The sequence below is a fragment of the Coturnix japonica genome, chromosome 11, assembly GCF_001577835.2.
Source record: "Coturnix japonica isolate 7356 chromosome 11, Coturnix japonica 2.1, whole genome shotgun sequence".
Lineage (NCBI taxonomy): Eukaryota > Metazoa > Chordata > Aves > Galliformes > Phasianidae > Coturnix > Coturnix japonica.
Genome location: NC_029526.1, coordinates 3,987,990 through 4,007,493, shown reverse-complemented (window position 1 = coordinate 4,007,493; position 19,504 = coordinate 3,987,990). Strand labels below are relative to the sequence as shown.

General features: G+C 40.2%; 1 protein-coding gene and 1 long non-coding RNA gene across 10 annotated transcripts in view; both read right to left on the bottom strand.

Annotated features, from left to right (window-relative positions):
- Nucleotides 1-290: 290 nt before the first annotated feature.
- AKTIP (AKT interacting protein) lies at nucleotides 291-10,307 on the bottom strand. 3 transcript variants are annotated; one of them, XM_015873636.1, is made up of 10 exons: nucleotides 10,181-10,307; nucleotides 8,114-8,215; nucleotides 6,727-6,932; nucleotides 5,222-5,286; nucleotides 5,039-5,139; nucleotides 3,709-3,797; nucleotides 3,539-3,637; nucleotides 3,218-3,325; nucleotides 2,770-2,830; nucleotides 291-1,208 (listed from the first exon to the last, which is right to left on the bottom strand). In XM_015873636.1, exons 2-10 carry the CDS (start codon nucleotides 8,153-8,155, stop codon nucleotides 1,098-1,100), a joined length of 882 nt encoding a protein of 293 aa, XP_015729122.1. In that variant the 5' UTR covers nucleotides 8,156-8,215; nucleotides 10,181-10,307; the 3' UTR covers nucleotides 291-1,097. The 3 variants fall into 3 exon arrangements, with proteins under 3 accessions (XP_015729122.1, XP_015729123.1, XP_015729124.1); XM_015873637.1 differs by having other exon boundaries at nucleotides 291-1,205; XM_015873638.1 differs by having other exon boundaries at nucleotides 1,089-1,284.
- A 674-nt stretch (nucleotides 10,308-10,981) lies between these two features.
- Nucleotides 10,982-19,504, bottom strand: part of LOC107319220 — a 28,965-nt gene continuing 20,442 nt past the window's right edge. For 6 of the 7 annotated variants that reach the window (XR_004308617.1, XR_001557683.2, XR_004308621.1 and 3 more), the window contains 2 exons: nucleotides 11,452-18,812; nucleotides 10,982-11,353 (listed from right to left, as the gene is read on the bottom strand). This is a non-coding gene — a long non-coding RNA (uncharacterized LOC107319220). The remainder of the gene's footprint in view (nucleotides 11,354-11,451; nucleotides 18,813-19,504) is intronic. The other variant, XR_004308620.1, reaches the window with a different exon arrangement.

Genomic DNA, 19,504 nt, shown 5'->3' with positions numbered 1-19,504 from the left:
GGCTAGTATCACGAGTCTATAGAATCTATGGGATCTATTGAAAAATCCCATTACGCAGCAGTAAGACATGATGCTACATTATGATATTCAGGAGGGCTCTTGTGGAAGATGGAAGACTTGGCCATGAACTCACACCAGCTTTAGAAATGTTTTCCTAGATGTGGAACACAGCTGTGTTCAACCAGTCACTTCAGCACACAGCAGGACACCTACAAACACTTCTATTGCCAGGCGCTTCCAGCCCAGCCCCGGGCTTTACTGAGTGTCTAAAACAGGAACAGTTGGACAAATGCAAAGTGATGATTCCATTTTATTTTCGTAAGATGTCACCATTAACACACATCAGTCAAGCTATTCTATTAGTCCCTACAGCGTAGACACCTAGGGAATCTAAAATCCTCTAAGATTTTATTAGCTCAAGAGACCACCATTAAAAGCTTTGATTTTAGTGTTTATGTAATAAAAAGTCTATTAAGCCTGACATTCTTCTTTCACCCTGTCAGACTAATGTGTGCTTTAGGGACAGCATCCATTTACAAATCAATAGTACATCATCCACTGAGTATCATCCTCAGCTTTATCTCTGGAAAGTGCTAAATGGAGTCATTGAACCATCTATTTACAATTTCAAATCCTATCATATTTACAATAGAAACCAAAGTATTTAAAACCATTAAATATAGTGTTTAACTCTGCTATATTAGTTTACATGAACACAGCTTACCTCTGGCATCATATTTCCTGCTAGTATTTCTGCCGGCAATTTAAAATTTAGAAGAAAAAAAAAAAATAGCCATTTCCTGGAGGGAAAAAATAAAAGCTTAAAAGCAACCCCAAACCTCCAGGCATGTCAGAGCCCTGAGGAATTACCCACTCCAGACAGTCTTCAGATTGAAGTACTGCAGTGTTCAGAGATACTTCCAAACTCCAGGCAAGCCTTTAAAACCTAATGCATATGTAAAACACGGAGACAGTAATCCATCAATAATCTTTTGGAGTCACTGCTACCATACAGTAAACTGCTGCTTTGTTGTTTCTCCCTCCATTACATTCCCTCCACCCATAGAAAGTGTTCTGTGCACCACAGTCCAGAAGAGCTAGGTAGGCATTGTCTTCTCTTCTTTGCTGAAAGGCTGAACTGAGCCAGGCTTTACCCATGACAGGCCAGAGACATGCATGTTTTTGCAGTGCTGATCTTCTGGTTTCTTCTAGGTGGAAGAAAATTGAAGTCAGAATTACTAGAAGCTCTCTTGCACACTTTCCCACACATTTTCAGATTGGCAACTACAAGCAGAAAAGAGGTCAAAATCATTTCCTCTCCTCAAAGAGAAACAGCATAACATCTACTGCTTTAATCTGAGTGAGCACGACATGCGTAGATCTACACTGACACTACAGGAGAGTTCTAATGACTGACTTCATGTACTGTCACCCGATTATACTATAAAGATGAAACAGATACTCCTTGGATAGAGCGTCCTGATTGGAGACCAAGGCTCAGCAGCGCTGCGCTGCTATTTGCCAAATCTCTTGGTTCTACAGAAAGAAGAGTCAATCCAAATCAAAGCACATATGTCATTCACTTGCTGTTAACAGCTCCAGCACAGCCAGTTGTTTCTCAGTGCACAGAAGTTACATGGGTAATAAACATCGATCCAGGGTTGCAGCACACAGGAAAGAAAACAGAACTAAGGAACTCCTTTTACAGGGAAGGCAAAGAACACGCTCAACTGCACTGTCATTGTGGAACAAGTCTCCTAATGCACAGAAGCCTGAGCGCTCTTGCTATCATCAAACCACTCCAGAAATTAAAGCGCCATATATGCAGTAATTTGTAACTAAAACAAATGCCAGTTCAACACAGATACCAGCCACCATTTCAGAGCCCTGAGATACTGCAAGTTGGTTCACTTGTCACGACACTCAATTCAGGCTCAGAATTGCTGCACATCAATTCCTGTCAAGTTATAGGAATCATTTAAAATATAAAAATAATAACCTGAATCAAAGGGAAGGTGTGTTTTCAATAATATTTTAAAAGCCTTAAGCTCATTGTCAGAATGCAGGCTCATTTCTTTTAAATCTCTCCAAGAAAGACAAAAAAGCCTCTTCTAATTCTTGTATGCATTGCTAAGCTCAAAAGCCATTATACAGTTATTTATCCTCAGCACTTCAGTTCTAGAGCAGGTTAAGGGACACTCAGCATCACTGCACTTGGACTGTACAAATATCGAAGGTATTGCTCTGTCGAGAGCTGTATGAACAAACACACTCTTGCTGTATCTGAGTGCTCTGAGGCAGAAGTAACAGTCCCAAAAAAGTTTTCAAATAACAAAGAAAGCCTTCAAGTTTTGATTCACTCATTAAAGATCTTTCAACAGAAGAGAAGAACAAAGTTGGAGGCTGTGCGGTTACGCAGCAGTACAGACCAGGACAGGACAAGCTAACAAAGCAGTCAGCAAATCTCTACTTTCTCGTTCCTTTCCATCTCTATACAAAAGAAAACCTGCCAAATCTACCAACAATTGTACTCAGCCTAACAAAGCACTTTAGCTGGGTGAATGATTAATTGCTTAACACACACTGTTAGAACAGTGACATAACTGCTCAGTTAGGACACCAATTCAGTTTCAGCACATTTCCAGATCCAGAGGAGAAGCAGAATAAAGCCTGCCTGGTACGTGCTCATCACAAAGAGACACAGAACATTTCCTTCCTTTATCAGGCAATAAACCCTTTCTATAGTGAAAATCTAGACTTGGTACTTACCCTCTGACTTAACATCTTCGCTCTAGCTTCATCATGTATAGCTGGATTCCAAGGAGAAAAACTGTGGAGAAAATACAGTTCTCTTACTCCACAGTGTTGCAAACACACAGAGAGAAGTAATACAGGGGGAAAAAAACAAACCACTTTTACTTGGTTTAGTTTGCTTAATTTCAAGTCAACTACAAATCATGAGGTTTTGGTAACAAGAACTTACTACATATTGACACAGATGTTATCAACAGCAAACACAGTGTCAGATAATTTCAGATTTACTCAATATTAAGCAAAAAGAAATAAAGGTAAGAACATTCAAGGTACTCTTACATACATACAAAAGAACAGGTCATCCAACCTGAATCCTCTGGCAGGGAAAGGCTTCAAATAAAAAACTATACCAAACCGTGTTCTCAAAGCATGAAGCTGTTGTCAGTTTGTGCACGGTACTTACACGATTGCATAGGGATCCTCTATTTTGGGCTGATCAAATATGTGACTGCTGCATAGTTTGACACTGTCTACCACTTTACTTTTGAACAGTTGAATATCTTTTTCATACCTACAAGAGAGAAATAAGCAATGTCAAGAAACTGCAAGGAGGTACAGGTTTGCCCTAGAAGCACAGACAGACTGGGGCAAAGCCTCCATGTTAGTTTCTAGCACAAGGAGCTCCAGACAGAGACCACAAGCAGTTATACAATCCTCTTGATTCTGTACTTCTATGCAAAAGTCTCTAAAGCAATCACATCTTCAATGCCTGGAAGATACTTACAGCACTGCAGCCTCAGGGTTCAGAGGACTAGTTGTATCGATCTTGTAAAAGACTCTGCGAGCATACATTAGTACTTGCCATATGTGATTATGATTTCGCCTAAAAAGAACAAAACAAGGTGAAAAAAGGAAAGAACCTTCCAAACTGCACATCAATATAGTACCACTAACCTCCATTTCGCAAACGCTCTTTTCACATCCAGCTCACCAGACAAGGGATCTACTAGTGGATGGAAGACAGGCAGATCAAAAACCAAACGCTGCATTTGAAAAAAGAAAAATCCCAGTGTTAAAGCACTGGCTGAGGCTGTTTCAGGTCTTATGATGATGCTTCCAAATATCAATTAATTGCTACTATGTAACAAGAAAGCAACTGTGACACTGTAACCCAGCACACCCATGTGATATGCTGGGTCCTGTCCTCCCTGACTTTCTTAGCACCCAATCAGGAGACTAATCCAGCTCACAGCACAAGCACCAGCGCCAACACAGGTAACAGTATCAGATAAGATCAGATTAAGCCAGGAAAAAAAACAAACAAAACATCACAAAAAACCTTCAGCTGAAAGTTCTTTACATTACTGAGCTACAAGCTGCAATTCCTTTTATCCTACACAGTTTCTAAATAAGCTGTGAGATGCATTCAGCTCTGTACAGTTTGTTTCCTCTGGTATTTGCGTGTTCCTCTAAAACACAATAATAGTAAAATTACTTTCAACAGGAAGGCTTATAAAGTCCCATGCGAGCAAAAGAACGAGAGAGATGTCAGAGACATTTAAGGCTAATCTTTGAAATCAAGTGCTTTATATTAATTCTGTCCCCGTAAAGCTTTACACAAAGCCTGATATCAAACAGGCAGCTTCCTGACACAGCAGCTCATTCTCAGCTGCAGCAGCTACATACACCCACCCCCAACCTTCCTCTTCAATAAATCTGGCCAAGAGGACCAGATGCTCCTCTCTGGAGAGAGTCACACTGCTACAAACAGCAGGAAAGGAAAGTAGGAACTTGGATATCTTTCCCCAGAAGGAAAGAGAAAAAGCAAAGATCAAAGGTAATACCATACCACACATCTCCATTTCCTGCTACTTCATTCTCCTCAAACTCCCTTAGTTCTTTGTTTCAATGTATTTAGAAAAGACAAGAAATCCTACCACACTGAGCGTAGCACATGCATCTGGATTTTGCTTTCCATCACAGGCTACTCCAAATTTGGATACATAAATGCTTAAACTTCAACTTCCTCAGCAAGGAAACAACAACTCAAGAGCTGATGTAAAGAACTGCTTGACTGCTTAACACTCTGATGTATAAAACAATCTGTACCAGCTTCAGTAACAAAAGCAGCAAGTTCCCTCCACTGACACTGGGAGACATGTACAAGATGCATCACAAACACGGCCAGCCAACTAAACAAAATTGGTTCAAAAGAAGTGAGAAGCTCACTGGTACACCAGCTTTAACAAGGAAAAACCCAAGACACACAACCACAACCACTTACCGGGCAGTCTCCATCAGGGTAATTATCAGGAATATAGACAGTAAATTTGAACACACCATCCTGGTACAGCCCGTGTCTTATGAATATCACTCCAAACCACACTGCAAGTGAGAAAGTTTTCTTGAGCAGAAGAAATTAAAAACATGTAATTATTCAAGTTGTCCAAGTTAAATTTAAACTTACTTAGTGCTGATCTGTAGGATGGCTGAATGTAGACACCCGGCAATTTCTGCTTCACAACCAACGTACTGCAATTAGAATCAGCATTTAGAATAGCTCCACAATACACTACACCTACAGCAAGGTGACAACAGTAAAGCCACTGTACAGGAAACTGTATCCATACACTTGCACTGTGCTTTTCCCAGCTCTCTGCTCTCCCACAAGGAGAAAACAAAAAGCAGAAAAGTAGAAACAAGTTCTTTCCCCAAAAGACGCGTTTAATGCCTTCCTACTTCTCTGCTGAATTCCCAGTTTCAAAGTAAAGATGGAAAGAAGGGACATGATTAAGAGACTTTGTGTACTGTTTTAGGCTTGCAGTTAATTCCAAGCTTTTATCATAGCTTTAACTTAAAATTTGGAAGGAGGTTTAATGAGCCATAGATGCAAAGTATGCGGATTGTACTGAAAACTACACACCATAAACTGAAATATTCACTTCATAGGCTTTGCAGTTAGTTGCTGTACAGGGCAATTAAACTGAGAATTCAGCATGCTTGCATCAATAAACAATCTAAAAAAACAAATCAGTAAGACATTTCCCTGCTAACAACTTCCACACTATACATGAATTTGTTCAACCAGAGGCATATTAATGCACCATGGCACACTGCAGAAGAAAATCACCTTTCTTGTATTAAGAAGTCAGACTCAGCTGCCTGAAATAAGATCTAATGCTCTGAGAACTCACTTTCAATACAAGGGTTAAACGCAAGAACTGAAACTTAGCATTACATCAGGACTCAAGGGATTTCATTCCAAGAGGCACTGAATACTTGAGAATCCAGTACATCTATTGCAGAGGAAGTTAGTCCAGCTTCATAGCACAGAACAGCTTCAGTATCTTTATAAAACTAAAAAGCTTTGCAGTCTTGTATGATCCACACTCTGCAAAGCACTAGACTGGATCAAAGCAACTGACCCAACAAAAGCTCTCTAAACTGCAGTAGCTCCTCCCTCTTATGTTTCACTTTAAATACTGCTGATTGACAGGCAAGAATTGTCTTCCTAATCCACTTAATAAGCTGTATCATCAGGAAGCATTCAAGTGTTCCACATTTGAACACGACTGCCTGGTACCCTACATTCATAACAAACTAGACACCTGCTTGCTTCTAATTTAATAATGGTTCTAAGGAGTAGCTACTTCTGGGGGAAAACAACAACAACAAAAAAAAAAGCTATTATGATAACTGGTCCAAAGGCACAGACATAAAATATATTTACTTAAAGAATGAGAAACAAGAATTCAGAAAAATCACATCTAAACACACCTCTCCTTCTCCTCAACTATCTCTAGAGTGAGGTTGCTGCCCAAGAAAAACAGTTTGATAGAACAGAGGTTTACTGCGTTCTTCGGGGGGGAGACACCAGGCAGAAGTAGATCCCTGCATGGTACTTTTCACCCCCCACTGAAGCACAAGTTCAGTAACCTAAGAGAAGCTCTATTTTTAAATGTGAAAACTTACAACTCTGCAAGGAGGGAATACTCCAAATAAAAAGGCCCATAAGAAGCATGTGTTCCATTTGTTGACTGGGATGACATGGCAGGGGACGCAGGCTTGGTAACTGGCACAGCATTCTTCGGAACAGAAGGCAACTGTTTCTTTCCAGAAGCTCTTGAAGGACTGGTTCTCAGTTCCCCACTCAAAGTTTTCTCATCAGCTTCAGGTCTCTGTTAGATTTAAAATAAGACCATGACACAAGACACTGAAATTAAAAATATTTAACATAAGAACATGTTTTAACATAGGCTTAAATCCAATTGCACTATTTACAAGTGTGGCCAATGAGATTTATGTTGGGTTGGTTGGCTTTTGTCTGTATGTGGGGGGCACTGAAGTGTGTGCACCTTTATAGCTTTTGTCTTAAACCTAGTCTACAAGCACAAAAGTAACCGATGGTGGATAGGAAATCTGCAGATTAAGACAAATGCTTAAGGAGGCTTGTATTTTTTTAGAAACTGAAAGCAGGTAACATAAACCATCAGCTTAGAAGTCAGACTACTGCCAGCACAGTGTATCAAGATAAATCACTTCTCCACTGACAAGCATCCTCTCATTCTAGCCTTCAAAAAGTCTCTGAAAAGTAACGTAGCAAAGCCAAGAAGGGAACTTTCTACAGCAAATATCACATATTTCACTTACTGTCTGTGCTAAGACAAACATCCCCCTGCACACGGATCATAGTGCCCATTCCCACTGCAGGAGAGTCACTGTTGGACACTGACACCAAGATGTATTTAAATAATTTTGTTATAATGACCTTTCAAGCCCACGTCTTTCACTAACAAAATACTTTGTACTTCCTTTGTCCCCCTACACAACACTGTGTTATGCACAGCCTTCAAAATCCCTCTACAAGTTGCCAAGGCAAACCTGCAGGTCACAGGGTTGGGACTGGGCAGTGGTGATTTACAGTATGGCACCATGAAGGGCTTGAGACCTGCACTGATAGCAATACTTTGGTCACAAGCACCATCAACAAAGTTAAATATAGCACTGAAAATCTGAGGAGTGACTAACCCTAGAACAATCACGCTTTAAGATAAAATAAAATGTAGAAACTAACAATGTTACACATGCAGAGTTCTGTCAACACTCCAGTGCACATGCAACATCCAGCTAAGGTTTATGTAAGACAGTTCTCATGACATTTGTTTACTAAGTCTTGCAACTATTTGAACAAGTTTATCTTCCATCCTTGAAAATGCTCCAGATAAGAAAAGTCATTACAGCCAATTTTGCAGCACACTTCATCCACATGCATGCTCCAATTAATGCAGCTGACCCCTTTATGAACAAGACCCCCATCCTCCTGATGTCAAACTGCAGTACCTATTCACTAGATACCTACCTTGCGGCCAGAAGCTGCAGACATGCTCCAGAAAGGGTTCATAACGAGAACTTCAGATCAAAGTCCACAATTTTGCAGTGTCTTCTGTTTCTTCTCACCTCTCTGAAAACACACAGAATGAGTACATGTCATTACAGATAAACAGAACTCCATATATAAACAGGATTCAGACAGAATTCCATATCCAGCTTTATATTCCTGTAAGACACGAGAACTTGTAGTTGGCGCGTTTCTGAAGCACTCCAGTTAAAAAAAATCTCAGCTATTCCTAGTGAAAGGGATGATCCTCCCATTGAGTTTGCACCACACAAATGTCATTTTGCTTCCAACTGCATTGGAACCCTACCAGGAAGAAACAAAGCCACAGAACACAAATGATTTTCTGTAGCTATTTAATGGGTTCATTAGGAGCACTAAGCCTTAGCACCCATTAGATCAGCAATCCGATAACAAGGACTTGAGCAGTATTCAGAGTTCCAGCATTTGATCTACTGTTCAGATAACTCATGCTGCTCCTCTTTGGGTAGAGACCTGCAGCAACTCTTCTGTTCATTTGTTTAAAACAGGTCTTATTACCTATATAACGTCATGTCCGGTACTGCCCCTTTCCTCCGATCTTTCCCCTCCCCCTCCCCCCCTTCTGGTTACATTAAGTTTTGTGACAATTCACTCAATTCCTTTAATAGGAAATTGTACAGAACTGTCCAAAGCAGCACAGAGGATGTGGCAAACTGAGAGAAACTAGCACAGGTTCTATTGTGGCCAACACTACTGTTCTCTTCCTATGGTAAACAAGCTGCCACCTGTTACACATTGCTTTGACTAGTTCATAGAGAAAATGATAACACAAGGCACAGAATTTCTCCTAAATAGTCAATAAATGCTAATCTCGTTAAAAAGAAAAAAATAATAATCCAGAGTATTTACCCAGCAGTGGTAATGGTTTAAAAGAAACCCTGATACCAGACTGTAGCTGTCTAACTAACAACCATTCAGGCTATAAAACAGTCCAGCAATAAAACAACAACAACAAAACAACACACAAATGCAAGCACCCTTTAGAAAAGGGCTGAAAACTAATATGTTCTCCCAACCCGGGATCATCTCAGGCCAACATTCCAGCACACAATTCCTCCAGACATTTCCCCTCCTCAGCAGCCAAAGTCACATCAGCCAAGGCAGCTCAAAGAGCCCGGCAGGGCAGCGCTGGGACACGCTGTGGGACAGCAGAGAAACAGCCCATGTGTTCTGGCCTTTCCTATCTCCTGTCTACAAAGCAGAGCCCTGCCAGAGGGATGTGCCACAGGCCCTTCCTCTTACGTGAAACCTGGCCAGACTCAAAGAGCAAGATGCTTGCATAGAAAAACACAAGGCATTTCCTCAGGGAGTTTCTGGCTAACCACAGGGTGGTGAAACTGATGTGCAAAGAGCATCCAAGTACTACAGCTCTGACAAGTGAAAGCTTCAGGAAGCTGAGATGCAGACTTGAAAATGATTAGCTGGACCTCGGGGTGATAACTTGATGAGTTTGGGATGAAACATTTGCTCCTGTTGATACAGGAGCTGAAGAGGCCAGAGAATGAGGTGTGTACACAAAGTCTGTCATCAGTGCTAATAGATCTGATCGCTGCTGCTCCATGGAGCTCAGCTGCCGACTCCACCTCTCATAAGGCAGCTGTGCATCTCAGCACACTCGCAGCTCTACTGACAAGCTTGTCATCACAGAGACGCCTATTTACAAGCTATTAAGAACCGGTTCCGTCACCAAGCAAAGCATATTTTAACCCTCATTAAACGACGCAAAGGCTTCTAAAGATCACTCTGCACTGAGATCATCTATCCAATAATGAGAAACACACGGAGTTCTCCCTAACGTACCCAGTTGGTACGTGTCCCTGTGGTACCTCCCGCCGCCTCACCTCAGCGCGGCCGTTAACGTGAGGACACGCGACCCCAGTGCCGCGGGTGGGCCCCGGCTACAAGACAGACCCCCCCCCCCTCCGCCCCTATCCCCGCAGTGCCGTGATATATTCATCACCACCGCCGCCGCCCCTCGCGTTCCCTCACCTCGTTCCCGCTGTAGTCGCGCTCCAGGCCCCACCAGCCGCCACCACCACGGCTCCTCTTCTCCCCCCGCCTCGGTCCCATTTAAAGCCCGCCCCCCCGGACTCGCATATCCGGGCCCGGCCTTCCCCGCTACCAATCGCTTTCTCGTTCTGGCTCGGCGGGGCCAATGGGACGGGCTGACGCACCTGTCACTCCCTCACAGCAGGAAGAAAGAGTTTGGGTGAGAAAAAGCGGCTCTCGATCATTGGTTGGTTGAGAGGAGCGGGGACATGACGGAGGAAATAGATGATGGGCCCGCCCCTCCGCCCACCGCCCCGGGACATGGAGCTGCGCAGGGACATGGAGCTGTGCAGGGACATGGAGCTGTGCAGGGACATGGAGCTGCTCAGGGACATGGAGCTGCTCGGGACATGGAGCTGCTCAGGGACATGGAGCTGCTCGGGACATGGAGCTGCTCAGGGACATGGAGCTGTGCAGGGACATGGAGCTGCACAGGGACATGGAGCTGCACAGGGACATGGAGCTGCTCAGGGACATGGAGCTGCTCAGGGACATGGAGCTGTGCAGGGACATGGAGCTGCTCAGGACATGGAGCTGCTCAGGGACATGGCACTGTTCCGGCCCAGCTGCTCCATGCTGAGGATCCTCAGCTATTTCCGGCCCCGCAGCGTTCTGCCCCGGTCCCTGAAGCTGTAACATGGGGTTATCATCCCCTGCACCATCAAGGAAGGAAATCAAAAGCCAAGGGTTGCCTTAGAGTGCAAGTGTTAAGTGGACACACCAACCTGTTTCACTCACAGATAAAATACAGCGAGGAATTTTTATTTAAATTATATATTACAAATAATAATAATAAAGCCTTCAAATTAGCATAGGAAAAAGGCACGATTTTCCACGCTACGTAGCCTCATATACCCCAAAACCACATATTCTAACCCAAAGGCTGAAACTGCCCGGCTCCTACCTGTGTCTCTGCTGATACACCGCTAGGTGGCGCTCTGCGGCTGCTGTAGGCGTGTATTGAGATCTACGGGGCGGCTGAGCGATGATAAGGCTTGGCTGATAAGGAGAGGGCAGGGCTGAGGATAAGTACGTTACACAAAGCATCGCCTTATTTGACACACTGATCAGTGTTTAATTACTGAATGCTGAATGTGGAAAGGGCGCATCTTCCTGTAAAACGAGAGAGAGAAAAAAACTATCAGGCTCCTAAAATGTGGTAGTTAAACTTACAAGTGTGGTTTAAAACAGGTTATTTCCATTTTAGATACTTGTAGGAAGAAGTCAGTAGATCGGAGGTTATTTCATAGAGTTCAGTGGCAGCTGTCCATCCACAGGAAGAAATGGAAATCCATTTGGATTTTAAAAGTGTAGCATTTCTCTCGTTTTCACACAGATTTAGTTCAGCACAAGAAAAGCCTGATAACAAAGTGGAACAACGAAAATACCAAGTTAATAAAGTTTAATTAGAAATCTACCATTTCAAGGGCCACTTAACTTCAAGAGTAAAGGCAACAGAGTTCAGGTAATGGTGAGCACTTCTTGAGCTATTACTGTACTTCAAACACCGTTCTTTTCTTCTGAAAGCTTGTCCTACATCTTCAAAGAGAAGAGAGTAATGGTGATCTATACACAAATTCTCAGTTTCCCACAATCAATAACTTCCTTGCTATGTTTTTTCATTGCAGTACCTCAAGCATTACCGAGGCAAAGTGCTGCAGGGGAGGAGGAATGAAGTGTGAATACCCAACTGAGGACTTTGCAGTTGGCAGCTTTAGGCAATTAGGCGATGGGACCGGCCAGACGTACAAAGGAACTGCAGAGTGGCATAACAGAAATACTGCCTTTATGTATCAAATTAGTTGTGAAAATGTTCCTGCCAAAAAGACCAGGCACTGACGTTGTCTGGAAGACAAGCACACACTGGAAACTTTTCTTTTTTTAATACAGCAGTGTCAGTTAAAGGCATTTTTCACTTTTTCCCAACATTTTTTTAACAATGAAATTGTTAGAATAGATGTAGCAATGGATGCACCTACATAAAAATGCCTTTAATAGTGTATTTTCCTGGGGGAAGAGATAAGAGGAAACAGTTCTAACTGCATCATCAAAATCTGTTATCTAGTTTTTGGGGTAGAATTAAAGAATCCCAGTGCTGTCAACAACAACAGTGTAAGATTTCAACTGCAAACTCACTATTCTAATAGAGGGTCAGAAATATGAACTATATTTCCCCATCGGAAGCCTTTTATCTTCCTAGACTTGCTTCATATAAAAACATATATACGTATGTAATATTCAGACTCTTTGGTATTTGAATGGCTGTTGATTTGACTGCTGGGGAGACTGGCTGTTCCTGAATAGCGTTAGCTATCGATGACTAATTAAAGACCACATTACACTGAAGAAAGCATAGCTTGAAGGCTATGTCTGATGGTGGAAATTCATACCTCTCTATATCTACAGATGAACTACAGTTCCTCATTTTAGATTTTGAAAACCATTTTTAAAACTATTCTTAAAAATGCTGATTAGTTACAGTGTAAACTGTTATTTCCTTTAAAAATTTTGTTCTTGAAATGCCTCTCTTATGTGGCATATTTGCATCACAATCGTGTGAAACATACGTTCAAGCAAATACGCACGTAAACACTCAAGAATAACCAACGATTACAGAGTAATCAGATTAAAGAATCCTTTTGAAAAATCACTTCTGCAGAGAATAGTCATTAGAGCGCATCTGTATGAGACAACGTGGCAAATCAGTGAACACAGCCCATGTAAACAACCTTTGATCAGCAGTTTCCACAATACCATTATGAACTCCAGTTTTTGCTGTAACGCTATGATACGATGAGTGAAAACCCAACCAACTCATAGCTGTGATTTTCCTGCTGAAAATTAATTTGTTGACTGAAAAATACCTGCATAATTTCAAAGATAGGACATAATGAAGTAGGACTATGTTTTTTTTCCTCCACTCACACCTGGAGTGAGATTTTTACACAAAAGTCACTTTCCTCCTTTCATCTTCTTATTACTTTCTGAATAAAGTGACATATTAAGCAGGTATGTAAGCGGTTGGTTATTTTAAAAAGATGCATATTTTAAAAACTTAGCATATAACTGATCAAAGAACTGAATATGAAGAGTAAAGTGAAGAGTGAGCATGAATATGCAAAGGAAGCTATCATGTTCAATGAGAAACAGCTATGAACAGCTACCCAAAGATCATGTCTGCCTATCCCAACTCACACAGGTCCAAACTGAGATGGTTTACAGCATTTTTGTCCAGAATAAATCTATAAAACTTACCAAGATCCAATTTTTAGAGAAATAACGCAGAATGCCCTCTACATGCAAGAAAGAATATCTATCACTGACAAGTTCAAGCTCACAGCTCAAGTATTAGAATTCAGAAGTTTATTCCATCTTTCTCTTCGGGTAGAAAAACAACATCTCAACTGGGCTGCTTGCTTCAAAGGGAATAAGAAAAGGCAGGATATGAACATGTCATCTAGTAAATCTCTGTGCAGAGGGAGATGTGCTTAATTACACAGCATGCCATTTAGCAGCACCTCATATCCCATGTTCTCAACCCGTGCCATAAAATCTTGTCTCTTTAGGGTTCACCCCACCCTTTCATGAGCCAGTCTTAGCCTCATCATGTACTCTGCTGTGGAAGCTTGGTCACCTCTGTGTTCAATAAATGAAAGGTTTATGAGAAAGGTTGCTGCTCTTCCCTCCAAATAAAAACTACAGCCAACACTACCTTTCTCAGAGCTTGGAACTGGGAAGAAAGAAGCTATCACTCCTCTATTATTTTCTTGAATGCTTTCTGTACTCAAATGTATAGCTTAAACTAAACAGAAATACTATAGAGAGTATATAAAGAAAACAATTACTACATTGAGCCCTTTCTAAAGCTGAGCTAGGACTTGATGTAAATACTTATGTGAAGGGAAATAAAAGACTCACACCCAACCTAGCATCTCTCTGCAGCCTGCACATCCTGATGTTTAAGTAGAAGTATGTGTGTTTACAGTTATACTTCCACTGGAAACAGGCATGTAGGAACTTTGTTACATCTTTGGTTTTGCTCTCAAACGTTTAGCCAATGTAAGCAGAGCTGATGAGTGGCATGGGGAAGTACAGAAGCATTTTGGTTCTGCTGCAGATGGATCCCCTGCAATGAGAAGCAAGGAGAACATAAGCTCAGATGAGTGGATCTCTTAGAAATGCAATTGGATTCTGAATCTTTCTTTCTTCAGGTACTGATGAAGATCCTCAGAAAAAAAATAATAATAATAAACATTAACAGGTAGAAAACCAAATGTCTGCTCATTAGTAAGCAATCTAGAGCTAAATAAGGCTTCTCTTTGCTTCTGCTACAGAATGACCAAGATATATAAACTTCATTCTGCTTGCCCAGTTCTGACTATTTACAACCAGCTTTGACCAGTCACATGTTCACAGTTTTAGGAGTGGTTATTATAGACCAATTAAAAGTATCGACAATATTTTGCTAACTTTAAAAGGATATCAGTTGAGATTTTTCATCTGTGAAGAACTTTGGCCAAGAAATTCTCAATGTAACATCCCTGTCCATGTCTGTTTTATGTACTTTGCTTTTAACTTTTTTTCCATGCCAGCTGCAGCCTTTTTTTTTTTTTTTCCCCACAGGTTACTTGAAGCTTTTACTTCTCATTTGGTTCTTTTTATTTCCTCAGGTTGCTGTGATTTGCATTTTATTGAGTCCTATCTTCTATCTCTTTGATAGTTACCAGAACCAATCAGTGTTAAGAAGTTACTTTTTTCTTCTCTTTTAAAGGAACAAGTAGAGTCACTTCAGTTTTGAAGCCTGGCTTGGCTGTTTGTGGTTTCCTTTTATTACATATTTCATTCTAAATAGCAAGAGTGTGAAGTGAGATTAGATTTAAACCAAGTATTTCCAAACATCATGAGAATTCCTCTATCAAATAAAACTTTCAGCTTAATTATACTTAATAATTTCCACTTTGCAAATCTAAGGTCCCTTAATGCCTTTGGAAAATGAAGATCACGAGAAAGAGACTATAAGAAGATAATTATGTCTCATTTTGCAGAATTTTAAACACCTTCTTCCAGATAGTAAATCTAATGTTAATTAATAGCAGGTATAATATTAGATTCATCTCTTTCTTATGAAAATCCTGGATACAGTGTTCCCTGATGCAGTATTCTCTATGTTCTTTTATATATTGATTCCAATTTATAGCAAAACAAATGGCTAAAATACGTCAAGGAGCCAAGCGAAAATAGCCAAACCAAGAGCTACTGTCATAATTGAATTAATTTTCATTATTTCATTACAAAACATATGATTCCAAATTAATCTTTCCTTTCAGGACCTCTGAAAGTCCTGTCTACCAAAGTTTATCCTCTGTTCACACAAATCATTAATACACAGGTATGTTTCACATTTTTATACAGTTCTTGCCTGTAAGATATGGAGGGATTTGTTAAGCTGTGTATATTCTGTTGCACATGACCCGGTGCAAGTTTCCCCACAGGTCAGAATGATTTTTTTGGAAACATACACAAATGCTTTTACAAGGTTTGTTTTGTTTTCCCTCCCCCCAGCTTATCATCAAGGAAATGATACAGGAACATAACAATAATATTGAGACTACATACAAAAAGAAGAAAGTGAGCCAACATTAGAACAATAGTAACACAGCAGCTACGCTTCCATCTGAGAAAACCATTATGCATATAATAGTTAACATCTCTTCCAAAAGCTCATCACATTTCATAAAGCCAAATCAGCCAGCATGACAAAATAAGCTCTTTTAGAATTAAGATCTTCTTAATATTAGAGATTAGAAAGGATCAACAGCCACGTAAGGACAAGAAAATGAAACTCCTTCTTTCCTCTCTTAGTGACACTTGTGATTAATCCAAAGGAAAGGTTTTATTTAAAGCAGTCTCAGGGGTTTGGTGTTCAAGTTTTCTGTGACGGATATAAATCAATCTGATTTAAAACTTAATATTTACTAGCAGAAAATATTTTATCCTGTGCAATTTTATTCAATAGGAAAAGAATCAGGCAGACCTAGAATTAACTAAGTAGATCTGTATGTTGCAAGCAACAAAAAAATAATCAACAATAACCAAGGAATCATACATAACAAAATTTGTTACAGGTGGAAACGCAGTTTAAGATTATGATTGTATGGCACATCTGCATCTTTGCATTACAGACTCACACAAAGGATCAAGTGGAAATGGTCCTCTCAGACTGCCCAGGAGCTCATCCTGATGGGTTTTGGATATCTCTTAATATTCCTTAATGTACTTTCTGATTCCGGTGCTTGGTCACCCACATGAACAGCTAGCTTTTGGGCTCAGAACACAATATGAAAGGAAAAGTATGTCATGGAAGTAGAACATTGGTATGCCTTTACCAGCCTCCTTTGATGAACATTCTGTTACTCAAGAAAAATAATGAGAGAATGAGAGTTAGAATAAATCTGCACTGCTATATATTCTGTAGAAAAGGAGTATTCAAGATCATCATTTTAGTACAAACAGCCTACTCAAATAACAAATAATAATGGCATCTGGCTGGAATGTGCTTCTGACACCTAAGTTTGTGTTTGAGTATCTTCAGATTACCCTGCCATAACAACCATGGATTCCAGTGGTGAGCTGATAGCAATAATACAGTTTCCCCCCGGAAACTGAAGTTTCAAGCTATAGCATACTTGGATAATACAATTTCAATCCATTCCACAATGGTATAGATCGACCAAGATACACAGTCAAATGATGATCTCCTTCATAGGTATGCTCATTCAAACAGAATGCAAGCTATATACCAAATGCTCTAGCAAAGGCAAATGGGAATGCACAAATAGAGATGATATTCTCAGGTTCAATTGCCTTAAAATATCAGTACTACTTCTGACATGCCAACAGAGCTCCGATTAAATATGGTTGTATTCTTTCATAGGCAGATTCAGTCTGGTGTTTAATTTTCAATGTTAAGTACTCTCTGTTTGAAATACATTTGCAGAGAAAAGTATTTAAGGCTCCTATTTTAAGCCACTGAGATGGAATCATCCCCAAAACATGGGCTCATGATTGTCATCATATGGCAGTTACTGCTATATTAAGTGTGCAGTGAAGTAGCAGAGGCTTGTGTTACACACACAGACTCCTCATTTTCACTCCCATTATCCATCACAGCAGAAGCTACTGGAAAATGGAGTACAAATCACTCTGAAATTAACAACAGTAAGTTGAGCTGGTTTTGTGCTCTGTCATTTCCAGAACTGGATGCCTTTGTTTTGCACCTCTAGGGCTGCCAATATGCATACATAGCTGCCTTTCTTCTGCTTCTGAAGCACAGTGTCCAGCCAATACAGAAACCATTATGAAGTACGAAAACCGCACATATTTCCACCGCAGAACAATAACAAGATCTATACTTTGATTTCCTAGGAAATAGAAATTGTAGCTATACTTCCTGTCAGCCCATTCCTTTGAACATGTTCTCTTCATAATTTGGGTTCTGAATCTAGTTTAAATGGCAGTTAAAAATTGTATGTGGCAGAACACAATGAAATTTAGCTTGACAGCTTGGACATCAAAACTAAAAATAAATGACTTCACATCCAAATAATAAGTAATAACAATGTTAGCCTGCATAAGAATAGCAGGACTGGATTCAAATACAATATTAATTTTAGGGATATGAGTGACTAGGGAGAGACAGAGGAAAAGAAACAAATCCTTCATATAGCAATAGTCTCTTCTTATCCCCCAGGCAACTGGCTGCCTTTCACCTCAGCGGCAGAGCAATTATGTGGCATAATGACTGCAGTGCAAATAAGCAGAGAGATTTTATTAAACCAAATGAGCAAATCATCTGCGTATTATTGCGATTTGATTGACAGTGACAAGTGTCGAGCAGACACGGATGTGAATATGATAAAGAAGCTTGCAGGAAAGCTCTTGATAATGTTACTCTTGATAAAGTTGCTCGGCAAACCTCTCTAAGTAAATAAAGGGGAAAGAATATGATGCATATTAATTCACATAGTTTGCAACCTGCCACAGGACTAGAGGAAAAGTTGCAATAGGTTCAGCACATGGCATTTCATATGAATTCTAAAATTGCATTTATGAGTCTCATAGACTTTACAATAATATATTAATATTAAAAGTAAAGGTCATTCCACATAACAGTTAAGCTGCCTGAGCTTCAACCTTTATATCAATAACAGGCTCAGGCTGAGGGCAACTGGAGGAAGAAAACAAGCAGGAATGATCTGAGTAATGTAAAACGTTACTTTGAAAGACTGCTGCCTTTTGCTGGGATGTCCATTTGCACACCTGTCCTTTCAGTGGACAATTACATTTCTAACAGGCCTACCATCAGATGGATTAAATCAATACCTTTCATGCAGATGTAATGTGACAACCTTCATGCTCTGCAGAAGCAGCTCTGACATCAGTGGCTCCTGATGACATCAGAGGTGCACAGATTGCAAAGTTTCACATCATAGCAGTCAGCGTAGAGCTCATGATAACTACTGGCACTTGGAATGGATTAACCAAAGTGACTGGGAAGCTTTGACAGCAACACCTGTGGAAAAAAAGCAGTAGGAATAAATCACTAACATCATGAATAAATTCAGGCTTATGGGTTTAAATTGTGTTACTGGATAAAACATGATAAATAGTTGGTTTTTCTCCACACCATCTTATAGTTATTATTTAAGTGTGAATAGGGACAGCATTATGCACCATTTGGGTTAGAATTCTTTTGTCATCAAGTGTCATCAAAAGGAAGATTTTCAGCCTTTGAGAATTGTGTCTGAGAGGAAATACTCTTGTCACTGCAAAAATGTAGAAAGCATTTCTGAGTCTTGTTTTAATGCTATTTATAATTAGCGATCATTATCACATTCTGAATACCTATTTGGATGTATTCCAAAAAGACCAGTGTTGCAAGGTTCCATACTCCGAGCTGGTTCCTACAAATCTTATGCTGTATTTCAACTATGCAGCTAAAATTCAGCAGAGGCATTTAAGAGCTGACAGAATAACAGAGGCTTAATTAAAAAACAACCATTTAATCCCTCTACAACTGAATTATGAGAAAAATATCTCAGATACGTTTCCAGGATGAGAGTGTTCTGATGAATAGTTCAAGTGGTATGAACTAAAATATATAAATATATCTATGTTGTATAAACTCTTTCTGTAATATTTTACTTATAGAAATATTATTTAACCTTTAAAAGCACAAGGAGACAAATTCCACAAAAATGTAGA